Here is a 24,424-nt window from a genome sequence, read left to right on the forward strand (position 1 = left end):
GTAAATTTTATAGAGATCCTTAAAACTATTTTTTTTAAACTATATAAATTGTCCATTTTTACTAAGTACTTCTTTGGAGTTTTTGTTTTTGCTTCTTTGTGGACATACCTTACTGTCTTCGGGACTTACTAATGGCTCTGCACTCAAAGACTAATGACTCTTGACAGTGCTTGGGGACCATGTGTGGTGCCAGAGATTTAACGGGAGTTGCTGCATGAAAAGCAAGTGCCCTACCTGCTGTGCCTGGCTCAGTTTTATGGTTTTTGATCCACAATACTTTCTATTAATTTAATGAACTGGAAATTAGAGCCCTTCTCACAAAAGGCATTCATTTCGATATAAGTCTCAAATACACATGCACTCCTACAAAAAATTGGTCTATTTCTTTATTTCTATATCTAATCTGCATTTTTTAAACACATACATATATTTGTATATTTCCTTCTTTTATACAGGTTAAATTAAATAATGTATTTTGTTTTTTTTTTTTTTTTTTTTGGAGGGGCAAGCTCCCCGTGGTGTATTTGATATGCCAAAAACAGTAACAGGAACAGGTCTCATTCCCCTGACCCTGAAAGAGCCTCCAATTATTGGGAAAGACGAGTAAGGTGAGGCTGCTAAAATCTCAGGACTGGGACGAATGGAGATGTTTACTGGTGCCTGCTTGAGTAAATCAATGAACAACAGATGACAGTGATACAGATTTTGTTTTCTGAGACTCAATTTTACTCTAACATTCCTCCTGATGACCTTGAAATTTTTTTCTATTTATGAGGCTCAGGTCACTCATTTATTTTCAGTATTTTGCCAAATTATAAAACTACTACAATCAAAGGCTAACTCTTGAGATACAGATTTCCAAGCATCCCATCATTTATATGTAGACAAATTTTTATCATTTTCAAAATATTCATCATATTTCTGACTTTGTCTGTAAGCCATGGCTGCATATAGCATTTTTTACTTCAAAAATAATTATTTTTTCACAATGACAGCTTGGTTCTCCTTTTGTTTCTTCTGTTTCAAACTATTATTAACATTTTAGATGAAAAATAAATGTGATCTACATTATTTCTAGTTTGGGCAGGAAAAAATGTATTTTTCATCATTGAAAGTTATATTTATGGGCTGGGGACAACACAGGGGTAAATGTACTCGCCTTGCTGAAACCAACTCAGTTCCCTAGTACTGCATATAGTTCCAAAGAATATGGCTCAGGCTTCATTCCTTAGCACAGAGCCAGGAATAATCCCTGAGCATCACTGAGGATGGCACCACATCCCAAGGGAATAAATGAATAAGTAAATAAATAATACTGCAGTTGTTTAGCAACATTTCAAAATATGTTCATTAATCATGAATTTCACTGAGATATAGCTCTATTGATTTTATATATTTATCTATTACCTTCATTACAATTATTTCTTTTTATGGCAGTTATACTTGTCTCCTTTATAAATTTAGTTGTAAAATTATGCATTAATTTCTTTCAATAATTCAAATTTTCTTACAATAAACAAATACTGAACCATGCTTTTTAACAGTTTTACATTCAAAACTCATTCTTGTAAACTATTATTTTTGAACCCTCATGAAGATACAGTGTGTACAATGGATATGCCTGAGTCCAATTTTAAGAAACTATTCTAATTACTAGAATTTGGATAGTTTCTACAAACAATAAACTTCATGAGCAAAACTTTGAAATTTATTAAATATTAGGGTCACTTTTACTTACATGTTTTAAAACAAGTCTTTTACTTCCTATCAAGAATGTCCTTTATTCATATCTTTGTACAATAATTAGTTTATTAAAGGTATTAAGAAATACTACATATTTTTTTCTAAAAAGTTTATTATTTGAAGAAAATTCTGACCTAGTTCACAGATAATAGCAATGCATGCTCGGACCATTCTGTCTCTTTCTTGAAGTCCATCATTTCCAACTGCTATTAAGGAGTTAGCCACAGAGCTAGGAAATAAGGAAGCATTCACAGTAATCATCTGTAACAGGGAGAAGTCAGAAAAATGAGTTATTTTCACTGTAATACATTTTAAAGCCTCTTTTATTCAAAGTGAGATATTTATGTCCTTATATAATATAGGGCATCAATTTGAATGTATCCTGTGGACATTTCAAAGAATATAATAATTGCTACAATAAATGTTAATGATTGCTAAGAAGATGTGCTGACTCTTCTATAACTGAAAATGCTTTACTCTTACATCAATGAATATTCAAAAATAAAAAAGAATTATTATTGGAATTAAAAAAAAACCTAATCATTTTTGGCATGACAAGACAGGTACAAACAAGCAAACTGAAGATTGTGAGTTGGAAATTTGTAACATTCCCATAAGGAATTAGAGAAACTGAGTTTTCTAAGAGTATCAAAAATATGAGCTGACAATACAGAATGAACATAATATAAAAAGGATGGAAATAAAGAGCAGAAAAGAAGCAATGACAAAAAAGCAGTAGCTGTATACAATACTTTGTTTATACACATAATTGTATACTGAGATAAAGTCATTACTGGTTCATCTCAAAGTGAATTCTTAATATCAAAGTAAAAAAAAAAGAAGTATTTCGAACCAAAAACACCTCAGAGCCCAATGTGGATTTGGGAATCTGGGAAACAGAATTTTCATTCTGGGGATTTATCCAATATTTTGGCATATAATAAAGAAAGGTGATTCCCCTAAATGTATCCTTTCAACTGAGAAAAAAATACGTGATATATATTTATTACAAAATTTAAAAATATTAATATGAATTAGGCAAAATATAAAGAATCCTGAAAGACTAAAAAATAACTACAGCTCACCAAAGGAGAAATTGTACATAATTAACATAAAGACAAAACTTAAGAAAGAATGTAAAGACTGACAAATTTTTTGTTTTGTTTTTTGGTTACCCTCAGCAATGCTCAGAGCTTACTCCTGGTTCTGCACTCAGGGATCACTCTTGGTGGTGTTCAGAGGATGACCGGGGGTGCCAGGGATCAAACCAGGATTGGCTACATACAATTAAACACCTTACCAACTATTCTGTTCTACCACTCTGGCCCCAAGACTGCACAGAAGTTTTTATAAAAACTAGAGACACTGAAAAAGAAATAATCGAGCAAGAAATAGTACAGTGGGTAAGGCGCTTGCTTAACTTAACAGGGTTAGATCCCCAGCATCCCACATTGTCCCTGGAGAACGGCCAGAAGTGATTCCTGAGTGCAAAGCCAGAAATAACCCCTAAGCACTGGCAAGTGTGATCCAAAAAAATATAAACTCTGGCACTGCATATGATCCCCCAAGTACACCAGCAGTGACCCCAAAAGTGCAGAACCAGGAGTAACCCCTGAGCACAGCTGGATATAGGCCCCAAACAAAACAAAACCATTCAAAATAAATCTTTCGTATGAAAAACTGAATGAGAAGGAAAAGAACATGAGCATTCCTTAAGCATTCCTTAATTATTCATACAGCATATTATCCTGAGACATCAAATGGTTGGGTTTTCTTTTAAAATATTCTAAACTATTGAAATAATTGTTAAATGCTTTTTAATTCATATGAAAATCCAGTGGCCTCGATTATAAATTTTTACTGATTTTTGCTACTAACTCAGTTACCAAGATGTTGCTAGAAAAAGAATTAAATGCTTTAGTTGCTGAAAGTACTAAAAAAAGTCCAGTTCCTCTGGTCAACAGAGGCTACTGTTTACTCAACAAGTAACTTTCTCTTTAGCAATCAGAGAACAAAGTGTACTACAACTCACTCTTCTCTGAGTCCATATGCTACTATCAAGTACATGTAGTTTTCCAGCTCCTGGATTGAAAAATGTTAACTTCCTCAACTTATTCTGTACTTTAGAATGATATTTTTTATTTTCCAAAGGGACTGTTTACTGTTATTATTTAAAATATTTATAAACTGACTTGTAACTTGCACAGAACACTTTACAAAACTGAAATAAAGTATTAACTCAATAATTCAAAGAAGCTAAATTTAATTGAATCAATCTAGTCTTTTCTTCTGCATGCCATTTCTAGTCCAGCAATTATCAGAATTTGACAGGTAACTGAGGGTTGTTCAGATATTTTGGGGATTATGCAAAACTAAAACTATTTCATAAAAATACAAAAATACCGTTTGTCTATTTCATTCATTCTCCTACAAAGATATACTGAAGTTTTCTAGAGCTCTACTTCATGTGAAATCACAACAGACTAATACAGATGCAAGTAGTGATAATAAAACTATTTTTGATAGGCACACATTTGAGATATTTGAAAAAACTCTAAATTAACATCACTCTACCCACTACTTTTCTCTTTTTAAAATATAGTTGTAATAAAATTTTATTTATGCTTACATAACAGGTTTATCTTCAACACTGGTATTAAGTTTTCTCATTTTAATATCTAGCATGATAAATATCAACATACATAAATGAAGTTAAAAAGTTATGGTAGATTCTTCAGAAATTTTTGTTATTGTCAGGTTCACAGCTAGAAGGGGCTCAGAGACCACCAGGTTTACTCCCTATGGGGCTGGCAGAGCACTGTCGTAAGGGACTGAACCCAGCCTCACAATTTCTCTACCACTGACCTACGTTTCTGGCATATTTTCTTTTTCTGAATTCCAAAACTGTACAAACAAGCTAACATAGTCTTTAAAATTAAAAAGTCAAATGTGGTTCAGATACAATAAACACGCTAAAAAAATTCAAAATATATCTAGAATATTACTCTAATTGTTATTGCTGTCAAGGTCACTCATTGTTAGGGAGTAAAACCCAGGGCCAAGTATATGCAGGTATGTGCTCTACCACCTGACCTACAACTCTGCCAGCTGCAAATTTCTTTAAGTCAATCTCCTGAATATGCTCACCTCTACGTACTATATTCTACACAAGTGGGAGAAACTAGAAAAAGAGGAAATGACCTAAATAATGCTTAATCCAACAGCCCCACAATTCTAGGATACGAGGTGAATTCAAAGGTGGGGATGGAGTAGAAGTAGAAACTGTAGATGCCTTTACAGTAAAAGAAACCTCTATTACAAGGCCTCATGAATGTTTTTGTATACGTTAAAATTCTTACTCAACTAACTTCTAATCGAGTGAATTTTCAGGTGACTGTTCAGATAATTAGGGGATCACATTACATTAACAACAAAAATATTCCTTGAAGACATTTTCATTAGACACATCACGAATTTTCCTTAATACCCTTTCATCTCGTGAAGAATTCAGATTATGACCATTTATCCTATGTAATGGATAGGGTATTATCCACTACTTATTTCAACTGCCAATGGACAATATTTAAATACACCTTAAAAACAACCAACTTGTAACTGTTTGTTACATCCATCTAGTAACATTAACTCCAAAAATATAACTAAGAAAAAAAAAATCAAGGTTGGAAGCAAAGTAATCCTCTTTCTTTAAATAGTTTTATTTAAAATATATTCTTCTTTTAAAAATCCATCAAGTTAACTATTATGTTTCATTAATACTTCAACGGCCAAGATCCAGAGACTATAAAACAAAGCTCCCGGAAGAGAGTAATGCAGAATCTCTAACGGTAGAGTCTCACAAGCTACTGTGGTGTATTTGATATGCCAAAAACAGTAATAATCATCGGCCTCATTCTCCTGACCCTGAACGAGACAGGGATGAATGAAACGTTACTGGTGCCCACCTGAGCAAATCGATGAGCAACGGGATGACAGTGATATGCTTCTTGTAGGATTTTTGAGTCTGAGTTAAAGGTGTTCAAATACTACTCCCAGCTCGAGCTCAGGGAACCAGGTGGTGTGAAGATTAAACCCATACCTCTGCTTTGACAAAGCATGAGCTCCAGTCATTTGAGTTATTGCTCTGGTAGCAATTTGGGGAATATTAATTTATAATAAACAATTTATGAAACATATTGTCATAGTGGGCTGGAGCGATAGCACAATGGTTGGGCGTTCGCCTTTCACGCAGCGGACCCGTGTCCGATTCCTCCACCCCTCTCGGAGAGCCTGGCAAGCTACCCGTGCATACTGGATATGCCAAAAACAGTAACAATAAGTCTCTCAATGAGAGATGTTACTGGTGCCCGCTCGAACAAATCAATGAGCAATGAGCAATGACTGTCATAGCTATAACATGGCAGAGCCTGGCAAGCTACCTGTGGCGTGTTCGATATGCCAAAAACAGTAATAAGTCTCACAATGGAGACGTTACTGGTACCCGCTCAAGCAAATCGATGAGCAATGGAATGACAGTGATACAGTGATAGTCATAGCTATATATCCAATTACATAACACTCTAAATGCTCACTCTTAAGTTTAATAGATCTACATTTTAATAGATCTATATTAATTGAATGTAAGTAATAAAATTAAAATAATAGGAACCTAGTCTTTAAATTTTATTTTTTTGCTGTTTGAGAGACTGAACCCAGGACCAGCACAAGGCAAGTTCTATCACTGAGCTATCTATATCCCTGGTCCCTCATTTTTAAATCTTAACCTGTAACAATTAACATGAAAATAATTTTTAAAAATTGTTAACCGGTAACAACATGAAAATAATAAATATCACTCACTCTCAATAAATTATGAAAAATAAATATGCACAATTAGCATACCTTTCTGACTAATCGAAGTGCTTGTGTCCTCTCTACCTCGTTGCTCTGCTGTATGTCAATGCACCTAAATGATACACAAAATATACAATTATTGGTAAAAATCTTATTACAAATATTTTTTGTACACCACTAAACCAGGCCTATTTGCAATGTAAATCTGATATACAACTTTTTTCTTTTTTTTGCTTTTTGGGTCACACCCAGCAATGTACAAGGGTTATTCCTGGCTCTGCACTCAGGAATTACTGTTGGCAGTGCTCAGGGGACCATATGGGATGCTGGGAATCGAACCGGGTAGCCACGTGCAAGAAAAATGCCCTACCTGCTGTGCTATCACCCCAGCTCCTGGTATATAAAATTTTTACTACATAGGAATTTCCTTGTTTGGAGGTTCTAGGGGAGGTAGAGAGTCTCTTGCCCGCACACCTGGCTGTCTTCCCTGCGGCCCCTCGGAGGGGATGGGCTCCAGCTTCCCTCCCCACCCCGAGCAGAGCTCCCAGCAGTCCAAGACCACCAGAACCTAGCTACTGCCATGCTTGAGGCCCCTCTCCACACGTTCCGACAGGCCTCATGCATGAAGGTACCGGCAGAGGAACCCAGGTGTGTGTAATTTCATCAACAGCCAATATCCAGAGAGAGACCTAAAAGCAAGCTGGCCTCGACCTCTGGGAGAAACTGGTACGCTTCTGAGAGTTTCCTGCCCACATGGGACAGCCTTACAATCTTCCCATGGTGTATTCATATGCTAAATCCAGTAACAAGCTGGATCTCATTCCCCAACCCTGAAAGAGCCCCCAGTGTGACATCATTGGGAGGGCTGAGTTAAGATAGACTTCTAAGATCTCAGGGAAAAGACAAAATGAGATGATACTGAGCTTGCCCAAGAAATCGGTGATTAACGGGATTTTGAGATCGTGATCATGAGGAATTTCCTGTATAACCTTAGTTAACATATGTATTTCTAACAATCCCTAGTGATAAATATTTGCTATGGTAAACATTTTACATTTCATTTAGAATTGCAAGGAAGAAAAATAAAGTTTATAGGTTTTATGTGTGTCTGTATGTGTGTGTAGATGTATCCTCTTTTACTCCAATATACAAAGCATATATGTACTCAGCTCACTGAATGAACAAGCTAGCACCCCCTTACCTATTTTTCAAAACTCAGAACACCTGCAAATTTGTGCTGGTGTCATGCAATTTCTCTGTAAAATTTTAGTTTACATGCTGCCAAACCGTACAGGAAGAATAATATATAACACACTCTACAGAAATAATAAACACATAGAGCAAAGCATCAGAGATTTACCAAAGAATATATTCATCAGTGTTCTTAAATAAAATTCTCAAATATTAAATAAAAACTTTCAAAGAATCTGAGAATGTCTTAGTTTGTAAATTTAATGAGGGCCTAAGTTTTATACCATGAATAGGTTAAAAGTCATGTGATATACTATTCACAGTAATTCAATTTGATTAAAATATAATTTCAAATGTAAGTTTGGGGGCTAGAGACAGCACAGCAGTTAGGGCATTTGCCTTGCACGCGGGTTCGATTCCCAGCATCCCATGTGGTCCCCTGAGCACCGCCAGGAGTAATTCCTGAGTGCAGAGCCAGAAGTAAGGCCTATGCATCACCAGGTGTGACGCAAAAAGCAAAAAAAAAAAAAAAAAAAAAAACTACTTGGTTGAAATTTAGTTGCACAACTTATTTCTAAAGTATTTGTTTTATGGAGCAAAATTATTTATTTTTATTTGTTTATGCAGCTTAACTATAATTAATATATAAAGAACCAGTACTTATTTATGTGTATATCTGGGACAGTAAGCATTCAACAATATATAATTGAGATACAGGAGGATAGGGCAATAGGGCAAAATCTAAAAGAAAAAAAACCTTTGATCAAGTAGTTAAAAAAAAGCTTTATCACTAACAAAGAAGCAAAAGAGAAGCCACTTGATATTAAAAGGTTAATAAATAAGCAAGACAGTAACGTACTGATAGAGTTGGGGGAAGGCACAGACAAGATGGTGGAAAGGAAGCAAAATGAAAAAGCTCCAAGGGTCTACTAACAAAAGTGGTCCTATAAACAGAATTTTTTGGAGGACCTTTTCCAGGAACTTAATGAGAGTGGGCCAGTGACCTATAAAAAGATCAGAGAAAGTAGTGAACAAAAACTGAAGGCCCAAATGAAGAGCTGCTACCCTACACTGAAAAAGAAAAAGGACAAGAGAGTATACAGAGGTCCCTCAGGAGAGTGTGAGTCCGAGCAGAAAGTCATGAATATGTTCTGTAGCTAAAGCTTCAGCTCCTCCAGTGGTTTCTTGAGAGGGGGACTAAGAGAGAAACAGATGGACTCACTAGAAATTTGGAGAGACACAAGGAAAGAAACTCAACAGGACAAACAAACTTGAACTGGTGGCTCAATCAGTTCCCTGAAGGAAAACAAATCACAATAAAGTACCCCAGGAACCTTGGATTGAGAACAAGTTAGGTGCTCTTTTCAAGAAGCCTCAATGAGTACAAAACACACTGTAATGAAAATGGCAAGAACAAAAAAACAGAAAATGACCCCTTAAAGCAGCAAGAGAATTCACCTACAAGTGGAAAACACGATTCACATTAGATTGCTTGATGCAACTTTACAAGGAGACGGGATTAATGTATTCAAAGGACTGAATGAAATAAACCTCCAACAAAAAATCCTCTACCCCAAAAAGTTATCATTCAGATCTGAAGGAATGATTAAAATATTCTCACAACTGCTGAAGGTATATGTCACATGTAAAACACTCTGCTAGGGACACTAGATATTCTTCTAGTAACAAGTAATGGTCAAATGGCAAAAGTAACCAAAACTCTCAAGAAGAAATGCCAACAAATTCCTTCTTAATAATTTCTCTAAGTACTTTTATTAAAACAGACACAGATACATTCCTTTGTTCAATCAGAAAACAAAACCCAATCTTCTGTATTGTACATAAGAAACACCTAAACTCTCACAATAAATACACACCAGTGAAAGGCTAGGAAACAATAATATAGGTTAATGGTAAACTGGAAGGAAAGTAAACTATCACCATTCATAGATAGCATGACAATATTAGAGACTCCACTAATAAATTCTCAGTAGAAATAAACCAAAGACAAAACAAAACAAAAAATTAAAATAAATAAATACATAAATAAATCAACCAGAAACCAGAGCGAGTGAGAGTGTACAAGCAGAAGGTTGCATGTTGCATGTGGCCAATGCGGTGTGATTTCCGGCATTGCACATTTTCTCTGAGCACCACCAGGAGTGATCCCCGAGGACAGAGCCAGGAATAAGCCCTGAACACCACCAACCACCAGATGAGGCACCAAAAGAAAATAATAAATCAAATATCAAAGCAGCAAACTACAAAATCAATATAAAAGAAAGAAGTCAGGGGCTGGAGCAATAGTACAGCAAGTAAGGTGCTGACCTGAGTTTAATTCCCAACACCCAATATGGTGCCCCACCAGGAGTGATCCCTAAGCACAGAGCCAGGACTAAGTCCTGAATACTGCTTGGTTTGGCCCCAAAGCAAAACCAAAAAAAGAAAAATCCAAGAACAAGAAAGACTGGTGGTGGGAAATGTACACTGGTGAAGGGATGGGTGTTGGAACACTATATGACTGAAACCCAACAACTTTGTAACTCTGTATCTCACAGTGAGTCGATTTTTAAGAAAAAGAAAATGAAGTAAAGAAGTGAAAAAGGCAACTCCATTTAAAATGATGTACAAAAACATTTAGTACCTAGGAATCAACAAAAGATGTGACACACACAATGAAAAAGTCATTACAGACATAGAAGAGGTCATCAGGAGAACAGAAAAATACCTCATATACCAGGATTAGAAGAATTAACGCTATCAAAATTACTATCCAACCCTAAGGATCTATTCAATCTCTAACAAAATTCTAAAGACTTTTTTGATGATTGTAGAACAAAGACTACTAAAATTGGTATGGAATCACAATACTCCTTGAATAAGCAAAGAAATCTGAGGAAAAAGAAGATAGGTCATATGGCATTCATTGCTGCTCCCAATTATAACCTATATTACCAATTTACAGTAATCAAAACTGCATGGTACTTGAACAAAGGAAGACTCTCAGACCAATGGAATAGAACTGAGACTCCAAAGACAAACCTCAGCTGTATAGTTAACTTATGACAAAGAAGCTGGGTACAATGAATCGGAACAAGGAACTCCTCCTCCAGATGGTGTTAGAGAATCCTCTGCTTGCTGCTGTCTCTCCAGGTGACGCGGACCTAGGCTGCTATCACTGGGCCTTCTCTGGAATGGGAGGCAGAGCCCCTCCCTACTGGCTAGGGCCCAGCAGCTTCCTGAGCCATATTAAGGGCCCACACCACAGCTCCTAACACGTGAGGCTGCTTATGTGGCCACACGCAGATCTACTCAACAAATTACAATCTGAAAGTTATGCTTCCTATCATTGGTAAGGACAGGCAGAGGAGAGAGCAAACCAGGCCTAACCCCTTAACATTTCCCGGTGGGTCTACTTTCAAAGACTCACCTTCAGCCAGCAAGGACACAAGCAAACCAATGGGAAAAACATGTAGAAGCCCACAATGTTCAATGAGCAAAAACGGTATCATCAAAGACGTAAACAAACCAAAGCAGCTCAGTAAATTCTGAATGTCTTCAATGACACAATGACGAGGATTTTCCATGGGCTCAAAGAAATGTGGCACAGGTAGCAAAGCACAAGAAAGTATAAGAGTCAAAATGAAACAATTACTACAGTCGGAAATGACAGAAATCAAGACATGGTAGGTGATTTTAAAAAACTCAACTGAGGGTGGGTACAGCAGGCAGGGCATTTGCCTTGCAAAACAACTGACCTGGGTTCAATCCCAGGTCCCCTGAGCACCATCAAGGAGAGTGATTCCTGGGCAAAGAGCCAGGAGTAACCCCTGGGTATCACTGGCTGTGGCCCAAACACTCCAAAAAAAAAAAAAAAAGCCTCCACAGAAACTCTGAATAGCAGAGTAAGAGCAACTAAGCAAAAGATCAAGAAGTCCCAAAAAGAAAAGGAAATCACTAGGCAACAGCAAAAGGTGGAAAATGATCTGAAAAGAAATTAACAGACCTGAGAACTCAAAAGAAACAATGTAAGAATCATCAGAGTCCCTGAAGAACAGGAAGGCAAATTGTTTCTATATTGAGAAAAGAGTTAAAAGAAATCATCAACAAGAATTTTCCACAATAAGAGGAATACAGGGCTGGAGCGATAGCACAGCGGTTGGGCGTTCGCCTTTCACGTGGCCGACCCGAGTTTGATTCCTCCACCCCTCTTGAAGAGCCCGGCAAGCTACCAAGAGTATGGAGCCCGCACAGCAGAGCCTGGCAAGCTACCCGCCTGTATTGGATATGCCAAAAACAGTAAGTCTCTCAATGAGACGTTACTGGTGCCCGCTCGAACAAATCAATGAGCAACGGGATGACAGTGATACAGTGACAGTGAAGAGGAATACAGACACCTAGATCCAAGAGATCCAAAGGGTTCCAGCAAACACAGACCTAATAGAAAAACTCTAAGAAATTGTACTCGAAATGACAAAAGCCGAAGACAGAAGAATACTGAATGCAGCTGGATAAAATAAACAAGACAAAACAAAACAAAAACACCTTACAAACAAAGAAAAGTAAATTAACTATAGATTTATTAAAGAAGACTCTGAGCCAGAAGAGCAAAGGAAGGATATAGTACAAAAACAACAAAATGAACATCTCGCCAAGAATATTCTATCCTGTTAAATTATCATTCAGATTTGAAGACACCAATACAGAGATTCATGGACAAGCAACAGCTTAGGCAATTCATAGTACTAAAAGCAGTTTTGCAGGAAGCATTTGAGCTCCTTTAAAGGAGAAACTTCCTGGGGCTGGAGCGATAGCACAGAAGGTAGGGCGTTTGCCTTGCACGCCGCCGACTCGAGTTTGATTCCCAACATCCCACATAGTCCCCTGAGCACCACCAGGAGTGATTCCTGAGTGCATAAGCCAGGAGTAACCCCTGTGCATTGCCAGGTGTGACCCAAAAAGAAAAAAAAAATAAAATAGAAAAATTTTAAAAATAAAGGAGAAACTTCCTAATATGTGTCACTGAATATTGTACTCACTAACGGTGCATATGGTTGCCCACTACTAGATTAAGAAAAATTAAAAACAGGAATAAATCACCACAAATTGACTTTTATTGATTTATTTTCTGATAATTCCATTTGGTTGGAGCAAGTAATATGAAATAAATTTGTTATATACCTGCCAAGAGAGAAGGATGGAAGGAAACCTGCAGGCATTGCTGGTGGGACTGGTGTTGGAATACTATATGCCTGAAACAACTCTATTATAAAGAACTCTGTAAATCATGGTGTCTTAATAAAAAATTTTAAATAATCATAAAAATTTTTAAATAAATAAAAAGGTTAAAATGGAAGTGAAAAAAAGGGAAATGATGCTAGAAGAACTGGATAAATGTATTTTTCAAAAACCAAAAAATTGGATCCGTATCTCACACTGTACTCAAAGTACACTGAAGATCTACAGATTAGACCAGAATACTTGCATTAAAGCAGAGCTTTTGAGCGTACAGTCTTCACAGATATAGTCAACGAAATAACTCCAAAGTTAAAGACAACAAAAGGCAAAAAAAAACAAGTGTTGGGGGAAGGGTAGTTATTGAGTTAAAAAGGTTTTATCTGGCAAAAGGAACTCAGGTCAAGTAAATAAAAACTCACCTACTCAGTGAAATATAGTATTTGCATACCATATATCAGATAAAGGGCTAAGGGCTAAAAACCAAGACACATAAAACACTTAAAAAGCTCAACAACAACCAAAAATCAATAACCCCATTAAAAAAATTAGAGAGAGGAAATGAACAGATACTTCTCCAAAGAGATCATGCAGTCAACTAACAAGACACATGAAAAAGCCATCATCATTTGTTAATGAAGAAATGATAAAATGAAAATTAAATCAACAATGAAATTTCAGCTCACATCAATGATAAGACTAGAAACAATCATGTTGACAGGGACATAGTTAAAAAGGAACCTGCATTCACTGCTGGTGGGAATGTCCTCTGGTTCAGACTCTATGGGAAATGGTATGGACAAGTCTCAACAAAGATCAAGCAGGGCTTCCATATGACTCACCAGTTCCAGTTCAACATAAAAACATTAATTTGAAAAGATACAAGCATACCTATGATTTACACTGTGGCACCAAGTAAAATATCCAGGATACAGAAATAACCCAAATATTCAATAACAGATGAATAAGTTGTGAAATACTTATGAAATACTAGTCGGCTAGAAAAAAAAATGAAATATTAGTTTCCTGCAACTTGCATGGAATTCAAGTGCATATACTAAGTAAAATAAATGTTGGATGATCTCATTTATCTGTGGTTATATAGAGGAGAAAAAACAATAAAATTGAGAACAAACCCTTGACCTCTGGTATATCCATATTTATAAGTTAGCTTACAACAAAGATAGAAATCTAATACAACAAACTGTCAATAACTGATGTCAGGATTTACTGGCTATCCATAAATCATGACCTGCTGATCTATACTAAACATCAACAGGAATACTTCTTTGGAAGAAAAGGAATACCTTCCAAGGAGGCCAAAAATACTATGAGACTGCTAAATTTAAGTTTATTAAGAATAGTGAAAGGCAAGGCAGACTGATTTTAAAAAGATATTCTCAACATACATAACTGAATGGAATCAAATCTAAAATTCCTATATCACAAAATCCAATTTACAAATGAGTAAAATTTCTAGGGAGGATAGTGAATGCAAGGTGCTTAACGCTATTAATTATTAGGGAAATGCCAATTAAAACCACAATGGTAACTCACAATGTGCAGAAAGGGTGTAATTAAAGACTGAAGAGCAAGTGCTATGAGGATACAGAGTCTACAAATATTGCTAGAAGAGCAACTTGACACAATGACTTTGGAAAATTGTTCAACATTATCTATTAAAACTAAATATGCATAATCTTTAAGACCCCATAATTCTATTCCTATAAATAAAAGAAAACTGAGTCTACCAAAAGTCTACCAAAGACTTGTACAACAATATTCAAGAGTAGTTTTATTCAGAACAGTCAAATGCTGAAAAGAAAACGAGAAATTCATCAACAGAATGAAACTGAAATCTACTTATAACATGAAACTGTAAAATGCAGTGTTTTTAAAAATCAAGACACATAAATCTCACAGACGGAAAACTAGTGTAATAAATAAATCTCACAGGCTGAGGAAAACAGTGTCACTGTGTGCTTTCAATACGTAACGCTAAAATAATTAATCTACAGTGATAGTCATTAATAGTTTTTCTGTAAGAATTTGAGTAAGATGCTAAAATATATTCTGCATCTTATTTAGAGTAATTATATACTGGTAGAAATTATCTGTAAAAATCACGAGGTTTTATAAAAAAGAATTTAAGCTTTATGAATCTATACTAAAAGAATAATTGCTTTAAAAATGTAAAAACAAAGCTTTAAGAAAATTACCTAGCTATTAAATAGTCCACTTTTAATTTTAGCACCTTCTGCAAAATACTGGAGTCTTGGATGAGATATCGAAGAGCTCGGAGCCCTGCTGCTCGCACTTCTTTTGCTTCATTCAGTAAAGCTAATCGCAAACTGCATCAAAACAAAAATTTTGCCACATGAGTGTCAAATAAACAATTTACCATATTTATCTTCAGTTGTCCTTTGCAAAATAGCAAGTCATTTGACCTATATAAAAAACACTAACTGTAAGCTATGTAACTTAAACTTTTTAAAATCTTTATCAGTACATATTCACCAATCTAAAAAACTGCATGATTAGTTCTACCTTCTGTGTTTTATTTCATATCAATATAAAACCAAATATTCTTTTTTCAATCTGTATCACACATGCCATTATAGTCTGTTCCCCTATTTTTATACCTGCTTCCATTCCTCTGAAAGAATCACAGGTTTATACCAATAAATAATGCTTTATTATGACAGTAGGCAGACTGTCTCTCTCAATTTTAATTACTAAGCTTACTTAAAAAAAAAAAAAGACAGTTATGGAGCATAATACAGTATCTCTATGGGTGGGCAAAAGCAGATCAAATTTACCATAAAGACTTTGTTAGGATCTAATTCTACAGTTCTTACTTTCTAAATAACATGAAGACTTTTATAGATTTTAGATTTTTAAATTTCGAAGTTTAAATCAAGATAAAATGAGAAAGAGAACTGAACTATACTTACCAGATTATAATATCCTCATAATTAAAACCCAGTTTTTCTTCACTGTGGCCAATATCACAAAGAAGCTGTCAAGAAAGCAAAACGAGTATGTGTATATGTATTCATCTAATAATACACGTCATTTTGAAAAAGAAAATAAAGTTTTCCTTAATAAAATATTGATAACTATACAACCAAATGTTCAAATATTTGTCTATTCTTATTATCTTTTTTTTGTTTGTTTCATTTTAATCAGAGGTCCCCAAACTTATTAAGGAGCCTATGAAAATTAACAGTGCCTCCTTGGAAAGGTACCTTCTTTAAGAAAACAAATACCACAGCTGTACCTGAGGCTACTGCCAACGGCCAAGGATCACTCCGGGAAAGATTGGTTTTCATTAATAAATTATTTTTTATTATTCCATTTTCTCCTAATAATTTTGATTTAAAAATTATTTGCTCAGAAGTTAGCACTGAGATTCTAACATTCACTGTTGATTTAGTACAAACTAGGCAAAAATAATACTTTACCATATCCTCAAAGGACTTGTTCCTTAATATGAAATTATGAACATCTGAGCCATAAAGAATAAATTAAGTTGGGGCTGGAGTGATAGCACAGCGGGTAGGGCGTTTGCCTTGCACGCGGCCAACCTGGGTTCGAATCCCAGCATCCCATATAGTCCCCTGAGCACCGCCAGGGGTAATTCCTGAGTGCATGAGCCAGGAATGACCCCTGTGCATTGCCGGGTGTGACCCAAAAAGCAAAAAAAAAAAAAAAAGAATAAATTAAGTGACCAACACATCTTCCTCTGCAAAGGAATGAACCCAGAAATACTGCAGCAAAAAAGGGGAGAGGTGAGAGAGACAGACAGATAGGCAGGCAGGCAGGCAAACAAGTTCAAAACACATTAGGGTAGACCAGTGTTTTAAAAGTAATACCACACACTTCCAGGAGAATCAAGGAAGTGGTAGTAGCCTCAGTGCAAAGAAGGGGGCCAGAGGAGGGTGTACACTGTTAATTCCCTTAAGAAGGTAGATTTTCAGGAGGGCACTGAGAAAAAAAAATTTTTTTTCTTCTAAAAAGAGAGCAATAGGCCAAATTAAGTTTGGGGGTTTCTGGGGCTTGAAAGATAAGAATAGATCACAGATATTACAGTAGTTTTTTTAATAGCAGAATACAGACTATGTAAGTGATTACCTCCTGTGCCAAGAAATGCAGTGTTAAATAGGTATATAGGAAAAACACATTAAAAGTGGTCTCCACAGGCATTTACCTGAAACGGTTTTACCAGTATTTCTATAAAATTCCTAAATTTTGAATTAGGAGATAGTTCAAAGGGCTGGAGTACAAGCTCTGTCAAGTCAAAGAATTCCAGCCCTAGAACCACCTGAGGCTTCTGAAAACAACTGCCAGTGTAGTCACGGATCCCTGGAGCATTACTGGGGTGGCCCCTGGTGGCTGTCAGTACCACGGGGCCCAAGCAGCACCACAGCACAGGGCTATACCCTATCATCATCTGCATAGCTGGCTGAGTACTACCAGGAATGGTCCCCAGGTCCACTGAGCATTGCTTGAGAGCTTCCCCCCTACAAAATTAACTCTTCACAAATTTTAATTCCAGAGCAAGGTAGATTCAGAAGACAATTCTAAAAGCTTTAAAATAAAAAGCACAAGTGCTCTTGGCAAATAATTACAACACTTGTAAAATTCTATTCTGAATAAAAATGTAGACAAGCATTACTGCATTACTCAAAATAGCAAAAAGATGTAAAAAAAATCTATTTCAATGATGCAATGATTAAAATAAACTATGGTACATATATACACACAGAAATATTGATACATGTGTTTATATATATGCACACTGACAAATATACATCTATCCACCTATATCTAACTATAAAAACTATATTTACAGAAAGAAAAGGATTATGGTAAGTCTGGTGGTCTCATAAAAACCTATATGCAGGGGTTAGAGAAATAGCATAGCGAGTAGAACCCTTGCCTTGCACTTGGCTGACCTGGGTGCAATCCCCGGTATCCCATATGGTCCCCTGAGTACCGCCAGGAACGTTTCATGAGTGCAAAGCCAGAAGTAACCCCCCCCCCCCAACATCACCAGGTGTGGCCCAAAAGACAAAAAAAGAAAAAAATATAGACATTATAATAAATGGCAAATATGCTGCACACTATTATTAAACAGAGATTTTCTTGTGGGTTAAGCTCACATAATTTTCACAATTCAATAAAAAACAAAACACACACATACATACATGTTTATAACTACACCAGAGAAGGAAAAATGCCTTCTAGTGGTTAGCTACACCAGGAGAATGGAACTTTGTGGATACAAACATATGTCAGAGAAGACTTCTTGTTTTACAATATCCTTTTCTGTAACTTCTTAATTGTTTGTATTTAGCTTGTATTATTTCTGACACTTTGAAAAACAATCAAGATTCCTTTGGGGGCTTCAATATAAATAGATGAATTAAATATAGAAGATATTTTCAGAACGCCAAAGTTACAATATTTTCATCTTTAACAAGCAACTCTTTAGATTATGAGCATGTTGTATTAAAAATAGAATACTAAGATCATATTCATCAGCAGTCTGCTACACATTACTCTATCTAGTGAAATGAGGTCAGAAGACAAGCATGCATGGGTATGTGACATTCACATGATTATAGACTCACAGCACCAGCACCTTCCCTTCATACCTTAAAAGGAGGTTCAATTCTGGAGGTGACGTTTACAACATTTTAGCCCTGCTGTCTATTATTTCAACTTAAGCCTAATAACTAAGTGTATACTTAATAACAAAATAAATGCGACTATAACAAAAACATACGCAAAATGTTAAGTCTACTGAATACAGTACCTTTAATTAAACACTTTTTATGTGCTGGGGTACATAGGAACATAAGGATGAAAAAAACTCTTTCCTATGCTTAAGAAACTCAAGCTTAGGGGTTGGAGCGATAGCATAACAGGTAGGGCATTTGCCTTGCACACAACTGACCCGGGTTCAATTCCCAGCATCCCATATGGTCCCCTAAACATTGCCAGGAGTAATTCCTGAGTCCAGAGCCAGGAGTAACCCCTGTATACCACCGGGTGTAAACCCCTTCCCCCCAAAAAGAAAGAAAACAAGAAAAGCTAATGGAACTTTCAGGTGTGTTCATCTCTCCGGGGAAACATCAGCTCCATTAGGACAAGACTACAAGAGAGAGCAAATCAAAGCAGTGCTTGAACCCACTGAGGACCTGAAACTTCTTTTCCTTCAATAATGGACAGTTTTTATTGAAAGAAGTTTACTTAGATGTGAGGTGAAAGACGTGAATATGTGTTCAATAGAAAAAATGGGTTTTTTTGGGGCCGCTCCAGTGGGCACCGCCAGCTGTAGATTGCTCCGGACCCCAGACTGGGCCAACAACACCGGGGGGCCAGACAGAGAAAGTACAGCTGGCACGCCTTCTCCTAATGGGGCCCCGGCGACACTGAGCAGCTACTAACATGGCTCCGGTATGCCTGGGACACCTCCAAATCGCGCGGCCGTGCAACCTTTCCTGATATACAAAATATATGCTCAGGAATGGCTCCGCCACCCCTGAGCATCCATTATCCCAGAGGCACAGAAACCAATCTCAGAACGCAGCGGCTGCTGGCAATTATAATCCTTTTGATACCGGCAGCTCCTTGCAGAATGTCTACAGACTGAGAACTAAGCCGCGCCCCCATGCCTGCCCTGGAGGGGAAAGGTTTTTTTTCTCTCTCGCCTTTTCCTTGCTGGGGGGGGAAGGGCATGGCGACCGCCATATTATGAGGACCATTAATGAGAGATACAAGCTTGCAATGATCCAATTTCTGGAAGAAATTTCCCTGGACTTAGTTGCTAAAATACAGAAATCCAAAACGCGGCCGTGCGACTTCCTATCTCTCCACAGCAGGTCTGTCTCTAGTGGGGAACTATTAGTGAGTTTTTTGTTGAAATATTGAATGTAACCAAAGTAAAGAGAAAGTGAAACTTATCAGTTACATAGGTTGGGGGGGGAGGGATGGGAGGTTTTTGGTGGTAGAATATGTGTTTTAGCATAGTATAACTGAGACTTAAGCCTGAAAGCATTGTAATTTTCGACATGGTGATTCAATAATATATATATATATATATATATATATATATATGGGTTTTTCCAGATGAGAAAAAGAGAGATATTCAAGTAGAGCCTGAAACTTCTCTTAAAAAAAAAAACACTAAAAACTAAGTCATACGTCTGTTAACTTGGAATGTTTTTTACAGATGGCTAGTAAAAGAAGAAATTAGCACTTTCTTTAATCAGCATGCTAAAGAAAGGAACAAAAAAAGTTTATGCTACAGGCTACCACTCTCTTGTTTAAACACATTCTGGACCCCTTAGGCCAGAGAAAGCTTTTCTCCACCAGGGCCAAAAGTTTTGTGTTATTTATGTAAATGAGAATAGGCATTTTACAGTAAATAATGTTAATTTCTTTACATAGGTTATATAGCAATCGATCATCACAAATTGACTTCTATTTATTTTCTGATAATTCCATTTTCCATTCCTTTATGTTTTGTTGGAGCACGGAATATGAAGCAAAGTTTACTATATGCCTGCCAAGGGGACAGGCTAGGGAGTGGAAAGGAACTCGAGAACATCTACGGGATACAGGGTACACAGGTGGTGAAACTGGTGTTAGAACACTGTATGCATGAAATAACTATTATGAACACCTTTGTAAATCATGACATCTTAATAAAATTAAAATTTCAAGAAGTCTTATCTATCCGATTTCTCGTTCACACAGACAGCTCTAAAATTCCAATAAACCATTGCCTGGTCCCCATTAGTAGTAAGTTAGCAGAGCCTTCACTCCCTTCCATAGGGTAAATTCTGTGTCCTTTCGTCAGCAGAAAGAATTTATAGAAGGTAAGACTAGAGTGTCACCCACGTGCTATTTAACAGATTTAGGGGGTGAAGTTTGAGGGGAAGAAATGTTGCAGGCAGATAGGTAGAAGGGCTTTGGTAATGAAATTTTGAGATATAGAAAACTTAAACCTCCCAATGGAGTTACCCTGAAGTTATCCATGCCCAAAGGATGAAGACCATACCTTTTTTAAATGTAAATCCTAAAATCTTTTCAAGTAATGAAACTGAGGCCCCATCTCAGTTCTGAAAGATGGACCCTTCAGAAAAGGGAAGCTACAGAAAAGTAAGATCTCCTGATGAGATTTAAAAAGGCCGATCAACAATGCATGGCTTTCCCTGTGACCATGCCTAGATGAACTTTTATGTATGTGCAGAACTCCAGGCCAAGATCATTTGGAGAAACTGTCAATAACCTCCCCCAAAACACTGCATGCTTGCTTACTTTTCAAACCAAAGTTTTCTCTTGAACACTGATTTCTCTCTTTTGTTTTTTTCCACTGGGGAGAAACCCAAGTTCTCTCTTGAACATGTACTACTCTTTTTTTCTCCCCTCGTATCTAAGTAAATTTCTTATAATATAAACTATCTTGCGTCCCAAAAAAGGAAACAAAAGGTAAGCACCTTACCTCCTGTAGTATCTCTTGGACCCTGCTCTAAAATCTTATTGTTGCTTTAAAAAAATCATACTAGTGCCCCCAATGAAATAACCCAAAACAATGCCATTCTTATATCCAACCCCAATTAAGAATCCTACTTGGCAGGAATTCTAAAACTACCTATCTGGTTGTCAACCTGATTATGACAAAGAGGACTAGGAGTTCATACCACCACATAAGCCTCTATTAAATTATTGCTAGGGACTGGAGCCATAATATAGCAGGCCACTTACCTCGCCTACAGCAGACCAGGGTTCAAGTCCTGGAAAATTACGACCAAGAGTAATTCCTGAGTGCAGAGCAGGAGTGACCCACGCAGAGTCAGGTGTGGCCACCCCCTCAAAAAAATTATTTCTAACAATAAAATCTAGGCAAGATTTACAACCAGTCAGCATTGAGAATGGTAAAATAAAACTAAGGAATTTAATATAAGATGCAATTTTGCACCCTTAAGACAACTTTGCACTTAACAGTATATGACTAGGACACCGAAATATATCACCATTCATATTCATAAAACAAAAACAAATAAGATATTAAAAAATCTAAAGCACCAAATTCAATGTTTTGGAAAGTTATTTTTAAAAGAGTAACTTTATATCCCACACATAAAATTATTTTCTCATCTATTAATGCGAAGAAAAAAATAAAGAGTATTTCAAAACTTAACTAAGGAAAACAAATGCATATTAACTTGCTTTCCCATGGGAAAATCACCTACTTTATAATCATTACACAATCTCAAGTTTAAAAAAATCCTTGTATTTTATACTCATCTCCTTGTATCTCTATAAAATAAAATCCAAATCACAGCAGCTAAGAATTAAACATCTTGGAAGGATTAATAGTGCCACCCAAACTTTAAAGAACCCATAAATTCACTTAAGTATCTAAAAAGATTCTCTTTCCGTAGGTCAGGATTGAGGCAAAAGAAAAAACACAGTGCATTTCAAATATGCACCAAGGAGAGAGTACAGTGGGTTGTATGTTTGCCTGGTACACACTAACCCACGTTCAATTACCAGCATCCCACATGGTCCCCCGAGTTCTATCAAGGAGTAATTCTTGAGCACAGAAGCAGGAGCTGTCACCTGAGCGTCACTGGATGTGGTCCAAAAACAGAAACAAAACAATATGTACCACAGATGGCCCCAGTACCACATTGGCCCTCTGAGTTTGGAAAAAATGATCCCTGAACACAGACTCAGAGTAGCTCTGAGAGCTGCAAATGTGGTCACAAAACAAAACAAAAAACATACAAACAAATATGTCCGTTCCTGAATGCCCATGATCCCAGAGGCCCACTAACTACTTTCGGCACCCAGCGGCTTCTTGCAGAAATGCCTTCAGATTGTGAACTAAGCTACAGCCCCATGCCGCCCTGGGAGGGGAAAGGTTTTTCTCTCTCGGCCTTTCCTTTCCCTGGTGCCGTGGCGATCGCCATCTTATAAGGCCCACTAAACAGAGATACCAGCTTGCAATGACTCGACTTCTATCAGAAATTTCTCTGGACTTAATTACTAAAATACCAGAAATCCAAAACCGCGCAGCTGCAACACCTCATATGCTCTTCCTTCTCAGCAATGGAAAACAAATTATCACATGATGCCTTTTCAGCAGGTCTGATTGTTGGGGGTAAATTCCAAATAATAATAGTGAGTTTTCTGTTAAAATACTGAATGTAATCAAAGTAAAGAGAAAGTAAAATGAAAGTCATCAGCTACACAGGCAAGGGATGGGGGATGGGAGGTATACTGGAGTTTTTGGTGGTGGAACATATGCATTGGTTTGATCATTATACGACTGAGACTTAAACTGAAAGCTTTGTAACTTTTCACATGGTGATTCAATAAAAAATTTTAAAAAAAAGCATCAACAGTCAATAATTTGGGGCTGCTAACAGAGACCAAATCAGAATTTGAGACAAACGGCCCTAGTTTACCCTGCTTGGGTTGTAACTGAGGTCCTCATAGTGTGAAAAGAACATCAGAGAAGGGGGATGTGTTTCTATTTCTCTAGGAATTATGGTTATGCCTATGAAATATACTTATATTGATAAATGTTTATATATACAGTATCATATAAAAGTGACTAGAAGAAGATGAAAGAAAAGTTTATTCACTGTGTGAACAAACATGAATACCAGATTATAGATTATTCACCAAGAGTTTTTCCCTTTATTCTTTTCTGAAACTATCAAATTTTCTGTAACAAACATCCGGCAAAATCCATGAGACTCAGCAGAGGAAAGCTCTAATGTTGAATTTCATAATCAGAACTTTTATTGATGATTATATTAAGAAGCTTTTATTAAGTGACAGAATTTTAGATGATAATAACAAGACATATATAACTTACCTTAGTAAAATTATTCAAATGGCCTAGCTTTCTCATATTTGATACTCCTTGCAATTTGGCCACATTTTGGAGAATCTCCCTTAAGTTATCAGAAGGTTCTAAAACAAAAGACAAGACGACATTAAGTATATTTCTAACCAAAACAAAAAAATATATATATGGAATATCAAAACGTCACCATTGGTTCTTGTTCATTTTTTTTTCCAGTTTTACTCTCCACTATAAAGCTACCTACTTGATGACTTCAAAGTCCATGCGGATGACTCATTCAATGATTTCCAGATCTCTAGTCCATTCACACCTACGATCCTATTGTGTGTACTTGGATTTATTTAATACTATCTTTACTCTTAACAGCCCAACTTTCATTTCTGGATACAAGGCAGCTAAAAGGCACTAAAGACATCTTATTGGGAAGAGAGGGAGGGAAGATGAGAGGAAGGGAAAGTAATGGAAGACATCAGGAAGTAAAAAATAATGATCCGTGAGAGATGAGAAACA

General features: G+C 36.6%; 1 protein-coding gene across 2 annotated transcripts in view; it reads right to left on the reverse strand.

Annotated features, from left to right (window-relative positions):
• RICTOR (RPTOR independent companion of MTOR complex 2) overlaps positions 1-24,424 on the reverse strand; it is a 127,534-nt gene that overhangs the window by 59,535 nt on the left and 43,575 nt on the right. For both annotated transcript variants that reach the window (XM_055132094.1, XM_055132093.1), the window contains exons 3-7: positions 23,924-24,021; positions 15,975-16,039; positions 15,240-15,371; positions 6,643-6,706; positions 1,878-2,004 (exon numbers count right to left, since the gene is read on the reverse strand). In XM_055132094.1, the coding sequence (XP_054988069.1) occupies positions 1,878-2,004; positions 6,643-6,706; positions 15,240-15,371; positions 15,975-16,039; positions 23,924-24,021 (486 nt within the window). The remainder of the gene's footprint in view (positions 1-1,877; positions 2,005-6,642; positions 6,707-15,239; positions 15,372-15,974; positions 16,040-23,923; positions 24,022-24,424) is intronic.

This window comes from Sorex araneus, chromosome 1 (assembly GCF_027595985.1).
Source record: "Sorex araneus isolate mSorAra2 chromosome 1, mSorAra2.pri, whole genome shotgun sequence".
NCBI lineage: Eukaryota > Metazoa > Chordata > Mammalia > Eulipotyphla > Soricidae > Sorex > Sorex araneus.